The sequence below is a fragment of the Felis catus genome, chromosome B2, assembly GCF_018350175.1.
Source record: "Felis catus isolate Fca126 chromosome B2, F.catus_Fca126_mat1.0, whole genome shotgun sequence".
In the NCBI taxonomy this organism is placed as follows: Eukaryota; Metazoa; Chordata; class Mammalia; order Carnivora; family Felidae; genus Felis; species Felis catus.
In genome coordinates, this window is record NC_058372.1 from 2,114,950 (window position 1) to 2,141,477 (window position 26,528).

Sequence of the window (26,528 nt, forward strand, 5' to 3'; positions counted from 1 at the left end):
GGGGAAAGTTTATTTAAAAAGTACGCTCTTGATGGGCGCCTGGGGGGCTCAGTTGGTTTAGCGTTCAACTTGAGCTCGGGTCATGACCTCGCAGTTCATGAGTTGGAGACCCACATCGGGCTCTGTGCTGACAGCTCGCAGCCTGCTTAAGATTCTCTCTCTCTCTCTCTCTCTCTCTCTCTCTCTCTCTCTCTCCCCCCCCCCCCCCACCCCTGTGCATGCTCTGTGTCCCTAGGGCTTGTGTTTTTTATTGACAGTTGTTAAGGGGGTGGAATATCCATTATTTGGAGGAGGAATTTCTTGGAAGCAGGATTTTTTGGTTGTTTGTTTGGGGCCTTTTCTTCATTATTTGGTCAGGGGTTTCCAGCCTACCTTGCCAGTAATCTTGGGCCTGTGCTTTGTTCTGGAATGCTGCCAGGACAGGTCTCTGACCCTCTCCATAGCTGGCCCTGACTTCCCCTTTGCTAACCTCCAGGCATTCCTAAACAACTGCTACTCTAAGTTTCATTAATATTTGTGGAAAAAACATGGGGTGCCTGGGTGGCTCAGTTGGTTGAGTGTCCGACTTCAGCTCAGGTCATGATCTCACGGTTCATGAGTTTGAGCCCCGTGTTGGGCTCTGTGCTAACAGCTCAGAGCCTGGAACCTGCTTCAGATTCTGTGTCTCCTTCTCTCTCTGCTCCTCCTCCGTTTGCGCTCTCTCAAAAATAAATAAACATTAAAAATTTTTTTTAAATATATTTGTGGAAAAAACATTTAAAGACCCAATTTCCAAATATCTCCCTTTTATTAAAACAAATCTAATCATAAGATAGCATTATAATTTATGGATCTATTAATTACTTATTTTCCATTTTCCAGTTAGAACATGGCCCATTTTATCCAAAGATACCAAATGCTACGGCAACAAACAAGCCAAGCGAAGCCCAGAGTGTCTCTATGAGTGTTGGTTCCTCCCGAAAGTTGAGGCTTTACTGACTGAACCAAATGGCTTCCTAGTTTCTGATCGCTTAGTCTTCTAGCTGGTTTTCTGTAATGCTGCGCACAAGACACTAATTCAGACATGTCGAAAAGAACTCCACTTGGGACATCTGAGACTCTGGTTTTCCTTACATTTTCCCGTTAGTAAGGACTTGCAGGTATAGGCTCATATGTATTGTCCGTATAGCCTACCAGAGTTCCCTGGGGGTGGGAGGTGGTTTTCCAGGAGTTTTGGAACACAGTTCTCTGTTCCTTTTAGTTTTATTTTTTTATTTTATTAAATTTTTTTTAACGTTTATTTTTGAGAGAGAGACAGAGTACACGCGGAGGAGGAGCAGAGAGAGAGGGAGACACAGAATCGGAAGCAGATCCCAGGCTCTGAGCTGTCAGCACAGAGCCGGAGGCGGGGCTCGAACTCACGAACTGTGAGATCATTACCTGAGCCAAAGTCCGATGCTCAACGCACTGAGCCACCCAGGTGCCCCTAATTTGTTTTATTTTTAGACTAAGGCTTGAATCAGATCTAAGGATATTAAACGGGGTAGATAGGGTGCTGCCTGTGAATGTCACTTCTAAACAGCGGTAATACACTCTCCTGTGTCTCAGTTTCTCCCAGCAAGGCCTAAGGCCGTCTAGGGGGCTCAGAGCACTGGACAATCAGTCCTTATGGATGCGTCCCCGGATAAACCAATCATGAATTACCTTACGAGACAGGAAATTCCTATGGGAGAGCTAAATCTCAAGGAATTCCTCAGATACTCCCGCTAGGCTTTCAGTCACCTGAAAGCACCATTTGGCCAGAAGAAGCAAGTGTCCCTTCATCTGAGCTGTGATTCAGTCTCTCACTTTTCTAACCAGAACATTTTATTCGAGCCTTATATTAATAACATCAATTAGTATAATGCTAAATTAAGACAACCAACCCATAAACTTCCCCCTCCAGGTTATCCCCACTTAGAGAACATTACCTGTAACCTTTGACCGCTCAAATAACAAGCCCATCAACTCAAATTGAGGAGGTCTGGAGAGTGGGAGAACACACCACATACACCTTCGAGGGGCCGCGAAGTCAGAGGTATAAAGGGCCCGTGCTGGTACCCGCTGTGATTTCCCGAGCACCCCCACGGTTTTCAGGTGAGTTGCTCTGAGCTCCTACCGGCTACACCAAGAAATGTTGGGTGCAGAATGAACAAACCTTTTAGAATTTCTTTACAAAAGGAAGAGTTTTTAATTGGAGCCCAAGTTAGGACAGCTGCCAGGGATACACAATCTTCAAAAAGGGCTCTGGTAAGGGAGTGTTTGGTGTTGCGGTGCATACCTTTTTACATAAAAAGTTGCAAGTCATCGAGGAGCTTATGGAACTGTTTTAGTATCTGCAGGGCAGCATGGCTTTAAACTTACTGCAACCAGGGATGGTGATTCCTTTTTCTTTTGTGTTCAGAATGCTTTTTGGTAACTTTCACCAGGCAGAGGTATAATGTGTGTTCAGGGCAGAAAGAGAGCCCCTGCTTTGAGGTTTTGCCCAGTTGTTCTGACTTTGGCAAATGTTAAAGTATAGCTTCCCTGGGAGTCCAGGAGCAGGGCCCACAAACATGAGAAGCTGAAAATTTCCTTTATCATGGGAGGTGAGGGAGTCCCTCGGTGCAATCTGGGAAGAGGGTACGCCTCCAGCAAAGGGATGAGGTGCAGCAAAGGCCCTAAGGGATGGAATGAAGATAGCTTTCCATTGGGTTTGTGTAATGATCCTCACCTTCCCGCAGAAGGGGCGGCCATGGGCATTCACCACGGGCCTTTATAACTGCGTAAACTGAGCCCCGCATCGGCTTCATGTTGTACTTGATTGAGGTTCATATTTGAGGCTGATTGACGCCCCCATCTACTGTCTCCTATTAAGTGCCTGGAAACTTTGTGCACCTGGAAAGTCGCTTTTTCCTTCCTCATCTAGAAGGAGTAGGTGGTGCCTCACACACAGGTATCAGTGTCATTGCTGGGAGACTCGCAGCGTCCGGAGCCCACAGCCTTCGCGCGCACGGGAGAACACGGCGCTGGGCGTGGGGACAGGTCCGACGGCCGGCGAGCGGCAGGTGGGGGCGGGGAGGGGACGGGCGGGGCAGGTGGGGGACTGGGGGGCGCTGGGGTCCGGCGGCAGGCGCAGAGAAGTACGCTAGTTTGTCAGCACAGCGCAGGTGTTCGTACTCTGCAGCTGTGTGCCCGCGGACGAGCTCCTCACGTCTCTGTGCCGCTGTGGAAAGGCTGAAGGCGGGGGGGAGGGCGCATCTCAGGAGGCAAGGCAACAGGTGAGAAACCCATTCCTGCGGCAGGTGAGAAGTGGGATGGGGCCGGGAACTGGAAGGCTAGGGCCAGCCTGGCTTCCTACGGGAGGTGCGCTTTGGGGGAGTGGGGAGTGGGGCGTGGGGCGCTTCTTACTCCTCCACTGGCCGCCCGCGAGGAGGCCAAAGAGCGGACACAGCCTCCGAGCAGCCTAGAGAGGCAGCGGAAGTGGCCGGGCGTGCGCCGGAAGGGGGTCCGCGCGGCCTCGCCTGCCCGGCTCCGGAGCCTCGGTAGTAGCCCCGCCGCGGCCGGGTGAGCGCGGGCCTCGGCCCCGGGGTGACGGCACAGAGCGCTAGGGTGCGCGCCCGCGGGCCGCGTCGGCATGACGCGGTGCCTCCCTGGGCTCCGAGCCGTGTCTGGGAGGAGCGCTAATCCCCTCAGGCGGCCGGGCCGGACTTTCGTCCCTACGGCCCTCCTAGAGCGGAGGGCGCGCGTTGCGGGCTGCTCCCCGTGGGCTGGCGTGGAGGTCGTGTCCCGTGGTCGCTGCTGGGGACGACATCGCCGGCCGGACTCGCGCATGGCCGAGAGTGACGAGCGGCTCCCCGCGCACGTGCCGGCGCGCTTGCCGTTCGCGTCTACCGCTTGAGGTTTTCCTCGAGGATGTCCCAGCCCATGTCTGTGAGTGCTGCTACTTACATGTGGCGGCGTATGTTTACACGGTGTAATATTCTGTGTGTGTGTGTGTGTGTGTGTGTGTGTGTGTGTGTGTGTGTGTGCGCGCGCGCGCGCGCGCATTGCGGTGTACCTACCAGACGTACATGTGCGTGGTCACTGCGCTCGGGCGTCCTCACTGCTTTATAGAACACACCTCCTTTATCACGCACTTCGGTATGTGATCTCCTTCAATTAAACGATGATGGTAAAAGTGTACTTTATTATGCCTACGCACCCATGCTTCCCGCTTTGTGTTTTGGATACTGACCCATTACGGGATCTGTCGTTTGTAAATCTCTTCCATTCATTGTTTTGTCTCTTAGATGGTTTCCTTTGCTGCACAGGAGCCTTTTATCTCCACGTGCTCCCAGTAGTTTATTTTTGCTTTAGTTTCCCTTGTCTCGGGAGACACATCGAGAAATATTTTGCTGCCACCAAGGTTGAGAAATTACTGCCTATGCTCTTAACCTAGGATTTTTATGGTTTCAGATCATATATTTACGTCCTTAATTTATCTTGGGGGCATATTTTCATCTGTGGTGAACAAAGGTCGTCTGGTTTTATTCTTTTGCATGGAGCTGTCCAGTCCCAACACCACTTGTGAGGAGACTTTTTTCCATTGTATATTTTTGCCTCCTTTGTCAAAGTTTAATTGACCATATAATCTTGGATTTCTTTCCTGGATCTCTATTCTGTTCCAGTGCTTTATATGTCTGTTTTTGTGCGGGCACCATACTGTTTCAATTAGTACAGTTAGGGAGAATAGCTTGAAATCTGGGATCGTGACACCTCCAGGTTTGTTTTTTCAACGTTTTGGCTATATGGGGTCTACTGTGGTTCCTATACAAATTTTAGGATTATTTGTTCTGGTTCTGTGAAAAATGCTGTTGGTGTTTTCAGAGTGGTTGCATTAAGTCGGTATATTGCACTGGGTAATATAGATCTTTTAAGAGTAATTGTTCTCCCGCTCCAGGAGCGTTCATGTTTTATTTATTTTTGAGAGAACACGTGTGTGCAAGCAGGGGAGGGGCAGAGAGGGAGGGAGACACAGAATCAGAAGCAGGATCCAGGATCCCAGCTGTCAGTTCAGTGCCAGATGTGGGGCTCCAACCCACAAACCATGAGATCATGACCTGAGCTGGTGCTTAACTGAGCTGCCCAGGCTTCCGGGGAGCATGGACTGTTTGTGTCATTGTCAGTTTATTTCACCAGTGTTCTTATAGTTTTCAAAGTACAGCTCTTTTACCTCCTTGGTTAAGTTTGTTCCCAGGTATTTGATTGTTTTTGGTGTAATTGTAAATAGGGTTGTTCTAATTTCCTTCTGCTACTTCATTATAAGTGTATTGATTTTTGTTTTCTGCAACCTTACTGAATTCATTTATCAGTTCTAGTTTTCTGGTGGTGTCTTTAGGATTTACTCCATGTAGTGTCATGTCATCTGCAAATAGTGAGTTTTCCTTTTTCCTTACCAATTTGGATGCCTTTTATTTCTTTTTCTGGTCTGATTGCTGCTGCTAGGACTTTGAATGCTGTGGTGAAAAAAGTGGTGAGAGTGGGCATCTTTGTCTTGTTTCTGAGGAGAAAAGCTTCCCCCCCACCCCCAACGTTGAGTTTGATGTTAGCTGTGGCTTTTTCATATATAGCCTCTATCATGTTGAGGTATGTTCCCTCTAAACCTTCTTTGTTGAGGGTTTACACTATGGATGTCGTACTTTGCCAAATGCTTCTTCATCTATTGAAATGGGTCATATGGTTTTTACCCTTTGTCTTGTTGATGTGAGGTAGCATGTTGATTTGCAAATGTCAAACCACATTTGCATCTGAGGGATAAATCCCACTTCATTGTGATGCATACTTTCTAAAATATATTCTTGGAATCAAATTTGCTAATATTTTGAAGATTTTTGTGTCTGTGCTCATCTGAGATATTGGCCAGTAGTTTTTCTTTTTTGGTTAGTGGTGTCTTTGTCTGGTTTTGGTATCTGGGTAATGCTGGCCTCATAGAATGAACTTGAAAGCTTTCCTTCCTTTTTTTTTTTGCAATTGTTTGGAAGAGTAGATGTTAACGCTTCTTTAAATGTTTGGTAGAATTCACCTGTGAAACCATGAGGTCCTTGACTTTTTTTTCTTGGGAGCTGATTACCAGCAATGAAATTTGAGTCTGTAATCATTCTGTTCAAATTTTCTACTTCTTCTTGATACAGCTTTGGGATGTTACATGTTTTTAGGAGTTCAGCATTTAGGAGTTTAGCATTTCTTCTAGGTTGTCCAACTTGGCATGTAATTTTTCATCATATTCTCTTAATCCTTTGTATTACTGTGGTATCGGGTGTCAGCTATCTTTTTTCCGATTGTGTTTTGAGTCATTTTAGGAGTCTGGTTTAAGGTTTATCGATTTTTGTTGATCATTTCAAAGAAACCATCTCCTGGTTTCATTGATCTGTTTTTTTTTTTTAATAGTTTTAATTTTTTTTTTTTATTAAGTAGTCTTCATGTTCAGTGCAGAGCCCAACACAGGGCCTGAACTCACAGCCCTGAGATCAGTCCCTGAGCTGAGATCGAGTAGGATGCCTAGCCCACTGAGCCACCTAGGTGCCCCTGCTGTAATCTTTCTTACCTTTCTTCTACTGATGTTGGAATTGGCTTTTTTTCTTCTTCTTCTTCTTCTTCTGGCTCCCTTAGGTGTAAGGTTAAATGGTTTTTGAGATTTTACTTTTTGTTGTAGGCTTGTATTGCTATAAACAAACCGCTTGTGCATTTCAAAGATTTTTGTCCTAAATGTTTTCATTTGTTTCCATGCTTTAAAAAAAAATTTCTTCCATGATTGCTTGTGTGACCCATTCATTGTTTAGTAGCATGTTATTTAACCTTCTTTTATAGGTGTTCTTTCCAGATTTTTTTCATGGTTGATTTCTAGTTCCTCAGCATTGTGATGGGAGTGCAGGAAATGCATAGTATGACTTCGGTCTATTTGAATTTGTTGAAATTTGTGATCGATTTCGAATAGTGTTCTGTGTGCACTTGAGAATAAGTGCATTCTGCTGTTTTAGGATGGAATGTTGTAAATGTATTTGTTAGATCCATCTGATCCAATGTGTTGTTCAAAGCCACTTTTTCCTTGATGTTCTGTTTGGATGATCCATTCGTGTATAGGGAGTAATAAAGTCCCCTATTAGTATATTATTATGGCTACTTCCTTTGTTTGTTACTAGCTTCTCTGTTTTGGTGATTATGATCATATAGTGTCCTTTCTTCTTGTAACAATCTGTATTTTAACACCTATCCCTTTGAGTTAGTGTTCTTGTATTTGGGGGGTAAATACCCCATAGTGCAATCCTTGAATCATAGGGCAATTCTGTTTTTTAATATTTTGAGGAACCACCATGCTTGTTTTTCATAACGGCTGCACCAACTTGCATTCCCAGCAACAGCGCAAGAGGGTTCCTTTTTTTCCACTTCGGCAAGGACACTTATTTTTTGTGTTAATTTCTTGTTAATTTTAACCATTTTGAAAGGTGTTAGGTGATACCCCATTGTACTTTTGATTTGCATTTCCCTGATGGTGAGTGATGTGGAGCCTCTTTTCATGTGACTGTTGACCATCTCGATGTCTTTTTTGGAGAAATGCCTGTTCATGCCTTCTGTTTCTGTTTCATGGTGTTTGTTTTAGTCTTCTGCTTATTAGAGTATTTGTTTTGTTGGTCTTGAGTTGTAGAAGTTCTTTATATATTTTGGATAGGTCATTTGCAAATATCTTCTCCAATTTAGTAGGTTGCCTTTAAGTTTTGTTTTCTTTGCTGTGCCGAAGCTTTTAATTTTGATGTAGTCCTAATAGTTTGTTTTTGCTTTTATTTCCCTTGCTCTGGAGAACAATGCTGCTATGGTCAGTGTCCGAGAAATTACTGCCTGTGTGCTCCTTTAAGATTTTTAGGGTTTTAGGTCTCACGTTTAGGTCTTTAATCCATTTTTGAGTTTATTTATTTTTTTTTTTTTCTTTTTTTTTTTTTTTTTTTTTTTTAAATTTTTTTTTTTTCAACGTTTATTTATTTTTGGGACAGAGAGAGACAGAGCATGAACGGGGGAGGGGCAGAGAGAGAGGGAGACACAGAATCGGAAACAGGCTCCAGGCTCTGAGCCATCAGCCCAGAGCCTGACGCGGGGCTCGAACTCACGGACCGTGAGATCGTGACCTGGCTGAAGTCGGACGCTTAACCGACTGCGCCACCCAGGCGCCCCTATTTTTGTGTATGATCCTCCAGGGGCACCTGGCTGGCTCAGTTGGTAGAGTATATGGCTCTTGATTGTGAGTTTGAGCTCCACATTGGGTGTAGAGGTTACTTTAAAATAAAATCATGGGGCACCTGGGTGGCTCAGCTGGTTGAGTACCCTAATCTTTAAAAAAAATTTTTAATTTTATTTTTGAGAGGCAGAGACAGAGCACATGTGGGGGAGGGGCAGAGAGAGAGGGAGACACAGAATCCAAAGCAGGCTCCAGGCTCTGAGCTGTCAGAAGAGCCAGATGCGGGGCCTGAACTCACAAACCATGAGATCATGACCTGAACCGAAGTCGGATGCTCAACTGACTGAGCCACCCAGGCACCCCAAGTACCCTACTCTTGATTTAGGCTCAGGTTAGGACTCCACGGTTGTGGGATCAAGCCCCACATTGGGTTCTGCACTAAGTGTGGAGCCTGCTTGAGATTCTCTCTCTCCCTCTGCCCTTCTTTCATGCACACTCTCACTCTAAAATAATAAAATGAAAAGAAAACCTTTAAAAATATTTTAAGTAACATCTACACCCAACATGGGGCTTGAACTCACAACTCCAAGATCAAGAGCAATACGCTCTATCAACCTAAGCCAGCCAGGCATCCCCAAAATAAAATTTTTTTAATTTTTAAAAAATTTACATCCAACTTAGCATATATCACAACAGTGATTTTAGGAGTAGATTCCTTAGATTGCTTTAGTTATTTGAGGTCTCTTATTTAGAAAATCTTAGGTTTTTTTTTCTAGTTCTGGAAAATGCTATTCATATTTTGGTAAGGATTGCGTGAAATCTATAGATTGCTTTGGATATTTATAGATGTTTTAACAGTATTTGTTCTTCCAACCCATGAGCATGGAATATCTTCCATTTGTGTAGTCTTCAATTTCTTTCATCAGTGTTCTATAATTTGCAGAGTACAAGTCGTTCACTTCCTTGGTTAAATTTGTTACCTACGTATTATTTTTGGTGCAACTGTAGACAGGACTATTTCTTTCTGCTAGCTCATTGTAAGTGTATAGAAATGCAGATTTCTGTGTATTGATTTTTGTATATTGCTTCCTTACATATTATCAGTTCTAGTAGGTTTTGGTGGAGTCTTTAGGGTTTTCTATATGTAGTGTCATGTCCTGTGCAAACAGTGAGTGTTTTACTAATTCCTTACCAATATGGATACCATGGATACCTCTTATTTATGTCATCTAGTTCTGGCTAGGACTTCGCAGCGCTTTTTTGAATAAAAGGGGTGATAGCAGACCTCCTTGTCTTGCTCCTGATCTGAGGAGAAAAGCTCTTTTTCACATTATGTTGGCTATAAGGCCTTAATTATGCTGAGATCTATTCCCTCTAGACCTGCTTTGCAGAGGCTTATCATGAATCAGCCAATGTGCTTTGTCAAATGCTTTTTCTACATCTATTGAAACAGACACCTGGTTTTTATCCTTTCTTTTATTAATGTGATGTATCACATTGTTTTGTGAATACTTAACCACACTTGCATCCTGGGAATTAATCCTGCTTGATAGTAGTGTATGATTTTTTTAAAATCTGTTGGATTCAGTTTGCTAATATTTTCTTGAGGATTTTTGTGTCTGTGTTCATCAGATATTGGCCCTTAGTTGTTTTTTTGTTTTTTTTTGGTGGTGTCTTTATCTGGTTTTGGCATCAGGGTAATGCTGGCCTCATAAAATTAATTTGGAAGTTTTCTTCCTATTCTATTTTTGGAATATTTTGGGAAGAATGGGTATTAATTCTTCTTTAAATGTCTGGTAGAATTTTCCTGTGAAGAACTTTCCTGTGAAGCTGTGTGGCCCTGGACTTTTGTTCTCTGAGAGTTTTTTGATTACTTATTCAATTTCATTTCTGGTGACTGGTCTGTTCAAATTTTCTATTCTTTTGCTTTGGGAGGCTAGGTTTCTAGGAATTTGTCCATTTCTTCTAAGTTGTCCAGTTTATTGGCACATGTTTTCCCCAACTAATTTTAACAGGGGCTTTATGTCAGCTTTACTCCTAACTTCTTTTCCTGATGGTGCTGTCGTTACCTGATTTGCTTCATATTTCATCATTTTTCTCAGTTTTCAAAGGCACTGCTTCACTTCCAGTTTTTCCTCTGTAGCACTTTTCTTCAGCATGCTTGCCTGGCCCTTCTCTCCTATGCACCATCTGATCCACTTTTATACTAAAGCTGAGGTCTTCAGCCTCTTATCACCTAAGGTTTTAGGATCATCTGTACATCATGAGCCCCGCCTTAATTTTTCAATTGTAGATTCAGCATCAGTCTTTGGTTATTAGGGCATTGCCTGAATTAAAAAAAAAACAAAACAAAAACAAAAATAAAACCTCCACAAAGAATTAGAGAGACACAATTTCCTTCTTTCAATGCACAAATTAATCCAAGTTATTTCCCACATGTTTCACACCAAAATTAGTCATAGAAAAAGGTGTAGCACTCAGTCAATACAATTTTTTAAATTACTTCTTTGAAACTTTACATCAGGTTTGCTTTGGAAGGGCACAATCTGATATATATCTGTGATTTTATCTTGTTAATATTAGCATTATGCTCATTTTATCTGCCTTAATCTGATAGATTAGCATTGTTCTCCAAGTAGAAATGTGCAACATATCTCCGAAAATCCAAGAGGTCTAGAGAGGTATCTGGGTTACAGGCTCTGTGTAGCTGCCATGCATTGTTCATGGCTACATCAATTATGTAGCTCACTAAAATTGAGTACCATTTTTTGCTTCTTATTCTCACCCTGTATTTGGAAATGATTTCATCCATTTTAGCTACACCTTCCTTGCATTCATCATACAATTTCACTATAGACGGTTGAGCTATCTGATGGATCTCCTCATCATCGGCACAACTTAGCTCACTGGCCGGTTCTATGCCTACGGCATTGGAGCACAGACTGATGATGCCATCTCCGTGCCAACGACACAAAATTATCTCCTCGTTTTCTTCGACTTGGAAATCGAAATACCCCTTCTTCATTTTTTTCATATGTTCTGCATTCATAAGGGGACATTTTTCAGTCCTGTTCTCACGAATTGTTCCTGTTGCCCTCACTCCTTTCTTCTTCAAGGCTGACACCAATTTGACACTTGTAAAGAAGCTATCAAAACACAGGTGATAGGGATATTGGCCTCTCTCTAAAAGGACATCAGCAAAATGCATCACTAGATTTCCACCTAAACCAAGGTTAAGATCCTTATCCACCATCACTGATGATTCTTCTTGATGGGGCTCAAACCAAACCAGATAACCCTGTGTGGTTGTGCCACACCAAATTTTATAGCCAATTCTAATAGGTTTCCCATTCAGGAATTGGTCACTATCAAAGCATTCACACATTGTCTTATCAAAATAATAGTGTTCTTCAAGGGGAGCATAGAGGAGGAAATTTCTATTCATTTGCTTTATGAGAGGCCTCAACTTTGTAAACTTATCTTTTTGATCTAGGTGGTTGTTATCTGCAAAATGTAGGTATGAGAAAATCAATTCAAATCTGTCCCTTCTAATTGCATCCTTGACTAGGTTCTGATCGGTATCAGAGATTTCCCAATACATTCCCCTTCTGGGACGCCTCACAAATCCACTCAAAAGCAAGATCCCAAACAGACACCTTATTTCCTGAACTGTGACTTCCAAGTTGACATTTTTCTGAGATGCATAATTATTGGTTTCATTGACAATCAAGCTGAATGTTTCGTCATCAAAAAATAATTCAAAGAGTTCTACTGGGTTCAACTTTTCACTTTTGAGATTCAAAAGTCCAGAATCCAGTGCTGACCAGCTTGGAAAGTTGGGTTTAAGGTCTCTTTTGGTCCAATTCTTCTCTGGGACGTTTGATATCTTTAGCCTTTTTGGAGCAGGGTGGGTCTCAGGCTTGTTCTCTTCTTCTACATCTGAGTCACCAGAAAATGCAAGGCCTTGGAGCAGTTCACTCACTCGAGCTTTGTCCTTTTTTCTCCCTTTTCGGGTAATGTCTCCTGCAGCATATTCCAAGGAGGAGATGTGCATTCGGGCCCACAAGTCACCTGGGTGACGGTCCTTCAGGGTGTTCGTATGTACAACTGTCCTGTCAGTACAGACTGAGGTACCAGGTGGCTGGGGCATACAATCTCTGGAAATGAAAAAATTACCGTATTATAAAAATCCTTAGTCTTCCTCACCATGACATCCTGAATCTGGTGACACCTAAGTATTCTTTTGCAAAGACTACCCCCTTCTCACTCCTAGGACTTTGGCCAGACCTAACACTGGGGGCCTCCCTCCCAGTAGCTGTTGAGTCTGAAACAAGGAACTGGGCAGCTGAGGGCAGTGCCTCCCCCATCTTCAGGAGCGAGTGGCAAACATCCCATGTTCCTTTGGGCCCAAGTTGAATCACCCCAGCCTCTACAGTGGGAGATGGGCCGAGTCCTCTGCTTCAGGGCTTCCCTGTCCAGTTGAGCTTCCGTCAGTAACGAAGCTGAGGTTTTCCAGAATCCTTTTACTCCTGTAGCTCTATCAATTGACTCTAAACCTGGACCAGGAAGGAGGTTATTTACTGGGCTCCTTCACACCTCTCACAGGATTTCTGAACACAGAAGGATCTACATTCATCTGGTGGACACTGCTCTGGGGAGAAACTCAAACTTCCTGTCTTTGAACTGATTTTTATGGGGTTACAAGGAAGCAAGCCTAAATTACCAAGATGAAACCAACAGGACATTAAACAGTCTTTATCATCCGAGGTGTCTCCAGTATGCTTGTCTGGCCCATTCAACACACCACCCATCCTAGGGTTCCCAAATACTCTCAACTGCAGGGACCCTCCTCGGCCCTGTTGTCATGCTCAATCGCTGTCCTCCCATCTCACCAACTCCTCCCTTCCCTCCCTACTTGTGGACCTCATGATCCATCACAGCAGCCCCTCTCAGGCCAGGATCATCAACCCCCTGCTGCGGTGTCCCTCCTCTAGCCCCAGACCAGCAAAACTTCACCCAGTGGAGACCCTGGCTGGTTCTTCTCAATCCACACCCCAGAGCGAGCAGGGCCGCAGATATCCCACGAGGGACACTGACGCTCCTTCCCTCTTGCCCCTTTATCCCCTTTCCCCACACTCCACATCTTGGTATCTGCAAACAGAGCCTTGTTTCCTACTCCAAAGAGGACCATTTCTCAGGCAGAAACCTGCTCATGAAACGGTCTGCCTTCCATGGCTCCTGTAACTCCTCCCAGTCTTCTCCAATCCTGTCTGGGCACAGGCACATTCACTTCTCTGTCTGCTTCCTCTCCATCTCCTCTGCATCTAGCAAATTCCTGCCTGGTGCCCGAGTCTTGTTTCAGAGGTCAGTGCTCTGGGACGCCTCCCCCAGCATCCCAGGTCTCGGCCGGGTGCCTCTCCATACCCACAGCACAGGCACATGTCCTGCTGCACTGTGGTTCTGTCTGCTCCGCTGTGCCCTCACATGACCCACTGCAGGTGGGGGTCTCTGTCACACAGGCCTCTGAATACAAGTGATAAAATGCTTCCTGAATGAGTGGAAGAAAAAAATATCTAAGTTGGAAACTTCTAAAGATGTGCCTGGAAAATGGTCTTGTCAACCAAACTCTTTTGAGCTCTCCTCTCAGTTCATCCTGGATTCTCCAAACCGAGTTCTTGATGCATACCTCTGTCTAGTTCACCTTGACCTGTGACACCCAGAGAAAGCTTCCCTAATTATCTGCTTCATGACAGTGGCAGAGTCGGGGACTTTCCTGCCAATGCCCCTTGCCCTCTTCCCTTTAGCCAGTCAGAGACCCCGTTCTGGGGGCAGCAGTGCGTCCAGGTAAAGGCATGAATTGGTCTAAGCCAGGCATAGTAATGCCATTCCCCTTTCCTTGGTAGCCCCCGTCCCCAGCCTCTCTTCTAGCCAGAGGTGGTCACAGAAGTCCATTTCTGCCCGTGAGGAACGGGGGAGGGCGGGGGGAGACCTCTCCTTTCATGGTGCCAGGAACAAACAAGGGGAAAGATGCCCTCCTACCTCCTTTCTGTACTTGAGCTGCAGGGACCGTCATGGTCCTCGGTCAGAAACCAGCACACTAAGGAAGGTAGAACAAGAGACGAAGAGCCTGGATCCTTCGGGTTGAGAACTGAGTAATGACAAATGCTGGAAGGGTGTGAACCCTCTACTGAGCCGAGTACAGGTGGGGTGTTCTTCTCAGAAGTCAAGTCGGCAATACTGAGCTAACTTTAGTAAAACACACGCTACGACTCGGAGTTCTGTTCCTAGGTGTTTGTCCCAAAGAAGTTCTCGCACAGGGGACACGTAGAGGCTGTTCCGTGCAGCAGTGTCCCTGCTGACGGGGACCTGGAAGCAGCTGGGTGACCATCTCTGGGGAAGCTGAAGGCCATAGATGTACGTTACAGATAGTATGTGGCAGCTGTAGGTAAAGGAATAGATGTGTGCGGATAGCTCCTAAAACGTTATGCTGAGTGACAGAATGTTCACAATACTATTTAAGTAGTTTAAAACATTCACATCAAAGTGCATATTTTTTACAAACAGATATTGATAATGGGTACACATTATGGCCCTAAATGGTAGAAGGAAAGGAGAGTTAGTAGTGGGGGGAAAAGTGGGAAAGAAAGTGTGTGTGTGGCTGGGCAGGGGTAGTGGTGGGGAGATGCTGAGTCAGTTTCTGTTCACTGAAGTTAAACGTCTGACAGGCACAATATATTCCTATTTTGCAGTTAGAATGGTCACAAAACGTTGCTGGTAGAGCTTGGTTCGGACCTCAAAAGCTTTATGAAAAATTTCACTTAAGCTTTAAGACATTTCCATTTTCACTAAGATTTAGCCCCATTTCCCTGAGATGAGCAAGTGTCCCCCCACCCCAGGCTTCAAGCTAATTGTCCCATGATGTTTTCTTCCTCCTCTGTGCTCATCTCGGAGGAGCCAATGGCCTCACCCAAATCCAACCCCCTGCCTTTGGTCAGGTCCTTCCCTCTCTGCTTTAGGAGTATCTGTGCTACATCTCCCTCCCTTCGCTTTCCCCTTTCCTCCACATCCAAGGCTTATTAAGTACCTACTACTATCTTTAATTTCCGCTTCATCAGCCACTTTCCTGGTAGTTCTTGCTCAGGACTCTCCCAGTGCTCTTCGTTTCTTCACTCTTGTCTGAATTCTCTTCCTTTTCTGGCTTTTCTTCTCTGTAGCTCCACCAAGACAGAAGGGAACCCAGGGAAAGGTGGCCAGGCAGGGTAAACAGAGTCAGGATAGGATTCCTGGGGGCAACTGTGTACCAACCGAAGGTTTTGTATAATGAGGATACTGACCGGTCCCCTTCCTGGCCCGGGGCCTCCTACCATTCCTGAAGTGAGAGTAGTTCTCTTCCTGTATTCTTCCAGGGAAGCAGCTTTGACCAACTGGGTTCTCTGGTCATTCCAATTTGTTCTTACAGCTGCAGGATCAGTTCCACTTAACATAGACACTCACCTGTTGGGTGCTCCTGAGGCCTCAGCACCTTGCTGTATTTCTTCAAAAGTTTCTTGCTTTGCATCAAACAATCCATCTTTACTCACAGCTTCTTCAGCTAAAATAAGAATATAAATGTCATCATCTGCATTTTTCCCCATCAATTCAATATCCAGAGGGAATAGGATTTTCAAATTAAAATAATCATCAGGTGCCCCAGAAGTGCCATCACAGCCAGTCCTACAAAGCGTGGCACAGCAGGGGAAGATAATAAGAAACGTCAGTTAGCTGGAGAGAATGTCCAACAAGGCAAAGCAAATTTAGAGAAAATTCTACTTGGACAATAGTATTCTCAGAGAGTGAAGAGAACTTCCCCCAATATGAAGAAGGGATCAGGCAGCGGAGTTTGTGAGACTTCCAGACATGAAGAGCTGTCTGAAGACGACAATTACATGGAACCTTTTATAGGGAAGAAAATGGGAAGCAAAGCAGGACTCGTGAGAAATGATCAGAGAAGATAACAAGAATCATTAAGCTGACTGATAGGGAGGGATGCAAAATGGTAAAGACAGAGAAGTGTGCAGGCAGAGGGCAGAAGCGGAAGGGAAAGCAAGGGTCTGGAGGGAATGTGGGCTCCCCAGGGCCAGGTCAGAGTTAATGATGGGACAGGGGAGCAGCCCGAGGCTGTCACTACTTATCAGATGGAAGTCTGTAACCTTCTGAGCTGAGTTCCCATAGAGGAGCTCTCTCTCCTCGGAGCCAGACTCAGAAGTGGCCATTCTGGGAAATCGGCAAAGGACAGCCTCTCGGGGTCTTCACTGTGGTAAGGACAGGGGTCCAGGTGTGAAGGGTGGTGGCTTCCACACTGTAGACCAGTGGTGCCAAGACAGGGACCATCCTTGCCTCTCTCCTGGGTTGTGGGGGTCGGCAGCAGTCCAGAGGGTTCTCTGGCTGGGAGGTCCCTTGTTCTGATCTCTGCCTTCACATTATAAGGACACCAGTCACCAGCCCTGGGGCCCTCCCAGATCCTGTACAACCTCATCTTCACTTGCTTATACCCACAGAGTGTCTTTCAAAATCAGACCACACTCATAGGTACCTACAGTTAGGGATGCAGATCTTTCAGGGGGACACAGTTCAACCCACACCATCAGTTACATTGATTGAAAATCCTGTAAGTTGTACTTCCTATACAATTCTTTTCATAAGAGTAAATTAAGAACAGAAGACTCTGGGTTCAACAGGATCAGGAACCAGTTAGAATCCGCAGTAAGGGACCAAGTGAGGAGAGGACTCCACAGGCACATGTTTTGAGAAAACTGAGGTAGCAACACAGGACTTAAATTTTAACTAAATGACTAGGAAAATGATTGAACCACCGTGAGATCAAGGAAAAGAAGGGTCATCTGTGGTAATGTGAAGTTTTGCTAAGGACAAAATTCCCATTACCATTGTAACTGTGAGGTCTGTGCAGGAACACCAAGAATATAAAGGAGTGTGAGGAGGAACCTTCCAAAATAAAGCATCAGGCCCTGAGCCTCAAAGGAGTGGAGGCACGGTCTGCGACCAAGCATCTCCCTGCCCTCACTCCCTCCCTTCCTCCCGACGTGGATGTGCCTCCTCCACACGGTACAGAATGAGGCAACAGCCAGTCATTGAAACGAGCCCCTGCGCGAGGCATGCATGGTCTGCTCTCGTCACAAGGGGAACGCAGGGGGCTGGTGCCGCCCAGAAGCTCCCACAGGTGAGGACTGCTACCCACGTGCCCGTGAGCTGGGAGGAGGCAGAAGTCCCGCGTGAGACCTGACAGCCTTGACGAGCGCCTTTTGTGGGGGCCCGGCCTGCACACCTTCTGTATATTGAACATCATCCCCCATCGCTATGTCCACTTTGCCAGGGAGCCTACCATTCTAAAACTTCAGGGCCTGCCATCCACACAACGGAGTGCTTATGAACTGGTCAAGTGCTTTACGGTGATGCACTGGTACATATCAGAGGAGGGAGAAGCTAGTGCTAAAGGAGAAATTAAGCTGAGAACAGATACAAGGCCAGGGGGAAACGGGAAAGTAGAAAAGAGGAAGAGTTGTGGTGACAGGGAAATAAAGACACCGCCCCCCCCCCCGACACAAATACAAGTGACATTAGACGTGAGGTAAAAATGTTAGGAATGTGCCCTATAGGAGCTGATTCCAGAACGACCGACGATAAGTGGGGACACCTGAGGGGGGGGCGCTCAACCAGTTAAGCGTCCGACTCTTGATCTTGGTGCGGGTCATAGGATCCAGCCCCAGGTCGGGCTCTGTGCTGGGCCTGGAGCCTGCTTGAAATCGTCCCTCTCCCCGACTCTTACATGCTCTCTCACATAAAAGTAAGTTACACTACCCATGAAACTAATGTAACATTGCATGTTAACTACGCTGGAGGTAAAATTAAAATAAATAAAAAATTTCAAAGGCATGTAAAGTCAGGGGCACCTGGCTGGCTCAGTTGATAGAGTATGTGACTCTTAATCTCAAGGTCATGAGTTCAGAGCCTACTGAAAATAAAAATTCTACAATAAAGGCACATAAAGCCAAAGAGACCTTTGTTGATTGACTGCTTAATCAATGACCCATTAATTAACTTGCCCAGGTCCCACCGTTGGCAGATAGCAGAGCTGGAATTCAGACCTCCACCTATCCTTCTTGTCTTTCTGGAATGTTTTCCTCCTGTCCTGGAGCCTGCGGACAGAATGCTTCTCTCATCTGAAGGATGCCAGGAATGAAAGTAGGCTGTGGGCTGCACGTGTCTCTCCCAGACCCTCAGTTCACATCACCTTTAGGCCATCGTGCTGTCTGGTCTTGACCCTGATGGACAATCCTAAGGCCTGGGCTGCTGGGGCAACCACACCACTGAGGCAGGCACAATTCCAGCCTGCTCAGTTGAGAGAGTGAAGGATTCCAATTTGGAGGCTAAGGCCTAAACTACTGCCCTTTAATGAAGGCAGGGATCACACCATTCAAATGCCGATATATTGTACCACAATGTGAAACCCTTGACCACTATCTCCTCCTAACTGCTCTGCTGCCTCAGCATCTAAGTTCAAGATAACAGAAAATTGGATTCCTTGGATAATGCAAGAGGCAATTTTGCAAATCACCCTGAGCTAAGAAGAGGTACCAGAATACTACAAAATCAGTTACTGCCTAATGAGATTCTGTGGTCAAGTTCTGTATTAAAGGTTCACACCTGAATACTGACAGTACGAAGAGGTGTGTCTAAAAATTCTCAGAGGAGGCACAGTTCCCTCTTTCAACCATCTGACCATTTGGGTGCACGGGAGGGAAGGGTGGAATTTTCTGGTAAAGACAGCTAAGAACTATGTGAGTATGGGGGCTATGTCATCCGACAATGAGGCCATAGAATTGGCAGGCAGAGAACAGGACACAGGCAAGAAAGAACTGAAGGCCACGAACCAGTCCTGTGTGGCCCCCAAAGGAATGAAGAGACAAACTCAGCAGCAGCCAGAACACTCATCAGCATCAGCTATTAACTGAGCTTCGACTATATGCACAGCAGTGGGCCTGGAGCAAAGGAGGTACAAGCTAAGGAGTTTGCTCTCGGTGGGTTGGGTTTACAGACTGACCAGAGAAAGAGAATGCAGACAAACTGGGTTTGCTGGCAAAAGAACGGGGTTAGACTGCTGGGAAGATGGCACTCACCTCGTTTCTCAGACACAACTACCTAACACTCACCAGAGTGTAAATGCCCCAGAAAGCAACCGGAAGGCTGGCAGAACAGAGCCACAACTCAATGTAAAGAAGAGGACATGGAAGAAGGTAGAAAGGGCGAAGATACGGTGAGGAGCTAATACCCACAGGACTCTCCCCGGGGTGGGGGCATCTGCAGGCACAGGGAGGGTAGACAGACAATCACAGGGTTGCCCATGTGGGAAGATGAAGCCTCATAACATTTGGCTTTGAAAACCAGAGGGGCCGAATTTCAAGATTCTTACAACCAGCAGAACTTAAAATCTGGAATTTTAAAAATCACCGGGCTTGGGGCACTTAAGTGGCTCAGTCGGTTGGTTCATCATCCAACTTGAGCTTGGGTCATGATCTCATGGTTTGTGGGTTCAAGTCCTGCGTCAAGCTCTCTGCTGTCAGTGCTGAGCCGGTTTCTCATCCTCTGTCTCCATCTCTCTCTCTGCCCCACTCGTATCCCTGCCTTCTCTCTTTCAGAAATAAACATTTAAGAAAAAAATCACCGGACTCCGCTCTGGGAAAGAATGGAGGCCAAGAGAAAACTAAGTCCCTGCCCTTAAAGAGACGACACAACAGCCCATGGAGATTCAGCATAGAAGTAGCAGTTGGAAAAACACCTGGGGCCTATGGGAGGCAGAGTTCTTTGCTAAGCTCAGAGCATGTCTGCAGGGACAGAACCCTGGAAGACCACCCCCCAGGGACAAAGGAGCCAGCAGGTGCCATTTCTCTCCCCCAGCCCCCAGGATAGACACATGGAGACCTGCGGGAGCTAGTGCAGCAGTAACAGTCACTACCTAACTTACACCTCACCCTGCACTTTGGGGGATCTGACCCCTCCAACCAGGCCTGCCCCAGCACTGTGGGTACCCTCCCCAGAGGACGGTCGAAAACCCTGCTAACACCACCTCTCCCCCAACTCGCAAATGTGATGGATCCGCCTCTTCCAACCCAGCTGGCCTCAGTCCCCATTCACAGAGGGCTGTGCAGAAAACCTTAGTAAAGCTGCACCTTGGGGATCCACCCCTCCACTACCCTTGTGGCCAGAGTCCATCCAAACCGGGGCCACAGGCATGGCAGCATGCAAGCAGCCCAAATGAGCCACCGCCACTCCAGAGTGACTCCTGCTCCAGGGAGAGGAGAAGAGAGTCCTATGTACCACTCTAGGTATAGCCCCAGCAGTGGGCCGGGGGCAGAGAGCTGGTCTGGTCTGATTGCAGGTCCCACCACCGACAAAAAGCTTCTCAGGTGACAACACAGGGAAAGTGCCCAACAGTTTCCTGCTACTGCATCTCTGGCAAACACCTGGTCTGACTCCATTCGTGCTCGATGCAGTCGCAAGCTGCTTCACTAACACCACAGGGATCCCAGAAGGAGTAGGGAGAGAAAAGAGGGAAGAAAATTTATTTGAAGAAATAATAGCTGCAGACTTCCTAAACGCAGGGAAGGAAAAAGAAATCCAGATCCAGGAGGCAAGAGATCAGCCCCAAAAACTCAACCAAAGAGGTCCACATCAAGACACATGATAAATAAAACGGCAAGAGGTCACGATAAGGAGAGTTTTAAAAGCAAGACGGTCAGCTGGGAAGATGGCACAGGAGACGGACCTTACGCTAGCCACGCCCCACATGAACAACTAGAGAACATCCACATCAGTGTATATAACCTGGAAGTTACCTGAAGACTGACAGAACAAACTCACAACTAAAGACCAAGAAGAGAGCACGCTGAAGAAGGCAGGAAGGGCAAGGATGCGGTCTGAGAGAGAAACAGACCAGACCATGGCTGTCCGTGGTGGGGAGGGAGCTGGTGGCAAGATGATGGGCAAAAACAGGCCTTCACACAGGGAGTCCACAAAAGAGAGGGCAAATTCCCATAACATCTGCCTCTGAAAGTGAGAGGGGCCAAATTTCTTGAGTTCTTATAACCAGTGGGACTCACATCCTGGAATTTTAAAAATTGGCGGGCTCAGTTCTGGGAGAGCCCAAAGGTATTAAGACGAGTCCCCACCCTTAGCGTGACAAACAGCCCGTGCAGGTACAGCGTGGAACGAACAGTCTGAAAAATGGCAGGGGCAGACAGGAGAGTGGTTTGCTCAACTCGGAACATGGCATGGAGAGACAGGGGTCGTAGGGAGACCCCTCCAGGAACAAAGGAGCTGGCAGGTGTCACTTATCTCCCTCACCCCCAGCATAAAAAGCAGCCACCTGAGGAACCAGCTCAGCTCCAACACTCTAAACATGACTTCCTTCCACCAAGCCCCCACCCCTGCACGTGGTCAGAGCTGCCCTTTCTAGTCGTCCTCAGATTAGTCTCTGCACCCAGGGCCTCAGCCCGCAGAAGAGCTGCACAAACCCTGCCAACACATCTCCTGACAGTGCACTTTGTAGGACCTCAGTTCCGGCAGCGACCAGGGCAGGTCACCTTTCACAAGTGACCTTTCACACCCCTTATTAAAACACACCCCACTCCCACTAGGGACTAAACACTGCACAGAAGAGGCAAAGAGAAGCTCTGCAGACAACTGGCTCATGGAAAAACAGGCCAAGATTCAAAAGCAGAACACACACGAGAGACATAGAAAACACTCCCTGGAGCACCAGGCCTAGGAACAGGGGACACTGCAGGGCAGGGCACTACAGGACCTCTTCTTCACAAGGCTCTTATCCTTAGGAGCAAGAGAAGTAGCTAACTTTCCTATCACACAGAAACACAGAGAACTGGAAAAAATGAGGAGAGAGAGAAATACGTCCCGAACAAAAGAACAAGACCAATCCACAGCAAGAGACTTAAGTGAAATGGATATAAGTAATATGCCTGATAGAGATTTTAATAATCCTAAAGATACTCACTGAACTTGAAAAAAAAAAAGTGGAGGACATCAGTGAGACCCTTAACAGAATGGCAAAAAAGAACCAATTAGAGACCAAGAACACAATTCATGAAATTAAAAATACACTTGAAGGACAAATAATCCAGTGAAGAAATGGGCAAGACACGAATAGACACTTCTCCAAAGAAGATATCCAAATAGCTAATAGACACATGGAAAAAATGCTCAACGTCACTCATCATCAGGGAAATACAAATCAAAACCACCATGAGATACCACCTCACACCTGTCGGAATAGCTAACATTAACAACTCAGGCAACAACAGATGTTGGCAAGGATGCGGAGAAAGAGGAACCCTTTTGCACTGCTGGTGGGAAGGCAAGCTGGTGCAACCAGTCTGGAAAACAGTATGGAGGTTCCTCAAAAAATTAAAAATAGAACTACCCTACAACTCAGCAATTGCACTACTAGGTATTTATACAAGGGATACAAGTGTGCTGTTTCGAAGGAACACAGGCACCCCAATGTTTATAACAGCGATGTTGACAATAGCCAAAGTATGGAAAGAGCCCAAATGTTCGACAGATGAATGGATAAAGATGATGTGGTATATATAATGCAGTATTACCCAGCAATCAAAAAGAATGAAATCTTGCCATTTGCAATAACATGGATAGAACTAGAGGGTATTATGCTAAGCGAAATTAGAGAAAGACAAATACCATATTGACTTCACTCATGTGGAATTTAAGATACAAACAGATGAACGTAATATAAAAACAGGGAGGGGGACAAAACATAAGAGACTCAAATATAGAGAACAAACAGGGTTGTTGGAGGGGTTGTGGGAGGGGAGATGGGCTAAATGGGTAAGGGGCACTAAGGAATCTACTCCTGAAATCATTGTTGCACTTTAAGCTAACTAACTTGGATGTAAATTTAAAATTAATTAATTTTTTAAAAATAAGCACATTGTGAAGAAAAAAATACACTTGAAGGAATAAATAGCAGGCTAGTTGAAAAAGAGGAATGAATTAAACTGTAAGAATAATGGGAAGTAACCAAAGTGAGAAACGGAGAAGCAAATTATGCAAATTAAGCATCCTTAAGGAATTCAGTGGTTCTACCAAGCCTAACATTCATATTATAGGGATCTCAGAAGAAGAGATAGAAAGGAGGGAGGGCTGCCTAGGTGGTTCAGTCAGTTGAGAATCCAACTCTTGATTGCAGCTCAGGTCATGATCTCATGGTATGCAGGCCTGAGCCCCTTGTGGGGCTCCGTGCTGACAGTGGGGAACCTGCTTGGGATTCTCTGTCTCTGCCCCTCCCTCTCCCCTGCTCATGCTCTCTTAAATAAGTAAACGTTTAAAAAAAGGAGGGGGGAGAAATTTGACTTGAAAAATAACTGAGGGGTGTCTCAGTGTCTCAGTCAGCTAACCACCCAACTCTTGATTTCGGCTTGGATCATGATCTCATGGTCGTGGGATCAAGCCCTGCATTGGGCTCCATGCTGGGCATGGAGCCTGCTTGGGATTCTTTCTCTCCCTATCCCTCTGCCCCTCCCCAACTCGTTCTCTCTCTCAAAAAAAAAAAAAAAAAAAAAAAATGCTGAAAACATCTCTAATTTGGAGAAGGAAACATATCCAGATAGATTCAGGAGGCACAGAGATCCTCCCAAGAATTTAACTCAAGGAGGTTGACACCAAGACACATAGTAATTAAAACGGCAAAAAGTAAAAAAAAATAAAAAAGGCAAAAAGTAGTGACAAAGAAAAAAATCTTAAAAGCATCAAGAGAAGAGAGTTGCATACAAGGGAAACCTGATAAGGCTATCAGATTTTTCAGCAGAAATTAGGCCAGAAGGGAGTGGCCTGATATTCAAAGTGCTGAACGGGAAAAATCTGCAGCCAAGAAAACTCTATCCAGTGAGGCTATCATTCAGAATAGAAGGAAAGATATAGAGTTTCTCACAAACAAAAACTAAAGGAGTCCATGACCACTAAAAAAGTCCCGTAAGAAGTATTAAAAGGGATTCTTTGAGTGGAAAGAAAAGACCATAAGAGTATGAAAAGTAAAAAAAAAAAAAAAAAGAAAAGAAGTAAAAACGAGTATATCTGTAAAAATCAGTCAAGAAAGAGATTAGTAAAATATGACACCATATACCTAAAACTTGAATGGTGGGAGGGGGAGAGGAATAAAGAATGAGTTCAAAACTAAGTGACCATCATCTTTAAATGCAGACTGCTATATGCAGAAGAGGTTATACACAAACCTAATGGTAACCACAAATCAAAAGCCAGTCACAGATATGCAAAGAATAAAAGAAAGAAATCCAAATATACAAGAAAGAAAGCCAACAAGCCATGAAAGAGGGCAAGAGGAGAAAGGACGAAGAAAATCTATAGAAACAATCACAAAAAAGTAAAAAATGGCAATAAATACTTGTCTATCAATAATTATGTTGAATGTAAATGGACTAAACAAATCCAAAGACATAAGGTGACATAGTAGATAAAAAAACAAGACCCATCTGTATGCTGCCTATAAGCACCTACTAAAGGCGGCTGCAGATTGAAATTGAGGGGATGGAGGAACACTTATGAATAAAGCCAGAGCAGCAATACTTATATCGGACAAACTAGACTTTAAAACAAAGACTGTAAAAAGAGACAAAGAAGAGCACTATATAGTCAGAAAGGGCAAAATCCAACAAGAAGATATAACAATTGTAAGTATTTATGCACGCAACATGGCAGCATCCAAATACATAAAACAGTTAATAACAAACATAAAGGAAATAAATGACAGTAATAATAGTGGGAGGGGGTTAACACCCTTTGTGCATTAATGCACTGATCATCCAAACACAAAATCAAGGAAAAACTGGCTTTGATGGACCAGATGGATTTAACAGATATATTCAGAACATTCCATCCTAAAACGCCAGAATACACATTCTCTTCTTTTTCTTAATGTTTATTTATTTTTGAGAGAGAGAGAGAGAGAGAGAGAGAGAGAGAGAGAGAGAAAGAGTTAGAGAGCAAGCAGGGGAGGGGCAGGGAGAGAGGGAGATAGAATCCCAAGCAGGCTTCAGGCTGCCAGCACAGAACCCGATGCAGGGCTTGAACTCACAAACCATGAGATCATGACCTGAGCCGAAACCAAGAGTTGAATGCTTAACCGACTGAGCCACCCAGGCGCAACACACATTCTTTTCAATTACACACAGAACATTATTCCAGAATAGATCACATATTAGGCCACAAAACAAATCTCAAAAGATTCAAAAAGATCAAAGTCATACCATGCATCTTTTCTAACAACAATACTATATTACTAGAAATCAGGGCACCTGGGTGGGTCAGTTGGCTAAGCACCTGATTCTTGATCTCAGTTCAGGTCTTAATCTGAGGGTTGTGAGTTTGAGCCATGCACTGGGCTCCATGCTGGAAGTGAAGCCTAAAGAAAGAAAATAAAAGGGGCGCCTGGGTGGCTCAGTCGGTTGAGCATCCGACTCTGGCTCAGGTCATGATCTCGCAGTCTGTGAGTTCAAGCCCCGCGTCGGGCTCTGTGCTGACAGCTCAGAGCCTGGAGTCTGCTTGAGATTCTGTGCCTCCCTCTCTCTCTGCCCCTCCCCTGCTCATGCTCTCTCTCTCTCTCTCTCTCTTTCTCTGTCAAAAATAAATATTAAAAAAAAAATTTTTTTAAAAAAGAAAGAAAATAAAAATAAATGAAGGAAGGAAGGAAAACAAGAAATCAACCACAAGAAAGAATCTGGAAAGACCACAAATAACATGGAGGTTAAATAACATGCTACTAAACAATGAATGGGTCAACCAGGAAACAAAAGAAATCAACAAGTACATGGAAACAAACGAAAATGACAACAGTCCAAAACCTTGGGGATGCAATAAAAGTGATTCTAAGGGGAAGTTTATAGCAATACAGGTCTACCTCAAGAAGCGAGAAAAATCTCAAACTACCTAACCTTACACCTGAATGAGTTAGAAAAAGAACAAACAAAACCCAAAACCACCAGAAGAAAGTAAATAATAAAGATTAGAGCAGAAATAAATGATATACAAACTAAAAACACAATAGAACAGATCTGAGGCGCACCTGGGTGGCTCAGTCAGTTAAGCATCTGACTTCAGCTCAGGTCATGATCTCACAGTTCATGTTGAGCCTTGTGTCAGGCAGGCTCTGTGCGGACAGCTTAGAGTCTGGAGCCGGCTTCAGATTCTGTGTCTCCCTCTCTCTCTCTGCCTCCCCCAT

At 45.2% G+C, this 26,528-nt stretch overlaps 1 protein-coding gene and 1 long non-coding RNA gene across 5 annotated transcripts in view; one reads left to right on the plus strand and one right to left on the minus strand.

Moving 5' to 3' along the window:
- Positions 1-1,436: 1,436 nt before the first annotated feature.
- Positions 1,437-22,473, plus strand: LOC123385645. Of its 2 annotated transcripts, none has more exons than XR_006598578.1 (3): positions 1,437-2,115; positions 2,927-3,065; positions 19,900-22,473. It is a non-coding gene; the product is annotated as an uncharacterized LOC123385645 (long non-coding RNA). The 2 variants fall into 2 exon arrangements; XR_006598579.1 differs by lacking the exon at positions 19,900-22,473 and adding an exon at positions 3,185-3,318.
- Positions 10,065-26,528, minus strand: part of PGBD1 (piggyBac transposable element derived 1) — a 29,299-nt gene continuing 12,835 nt past the window's right edge. For 2 of the 3 annotated variants that reach the window (XM_006931341.4, XM_006931342.4), the window contains exons 4-5: positions 15,701-15,797; positions 10,586-12,363 (exon numbers count right to left, since the gene is read on the minus strand). In XM_006931341.4, coding sequence (XP_006931403.1) covers positions 10,812-12,363; positions 15,701-15,797 — 1,649 coding nt within the window. In that variant the 3' untranslated portion in view covers positions 10,586-10,811. Of the gene's footprint in view, positions 10,534-10,585; positions 12,364-15,700; positions 15,798-26,528 lie in introns of those variants that run through there. The other variant, XM_019831660.2, reaches the window with a different exon arrangement.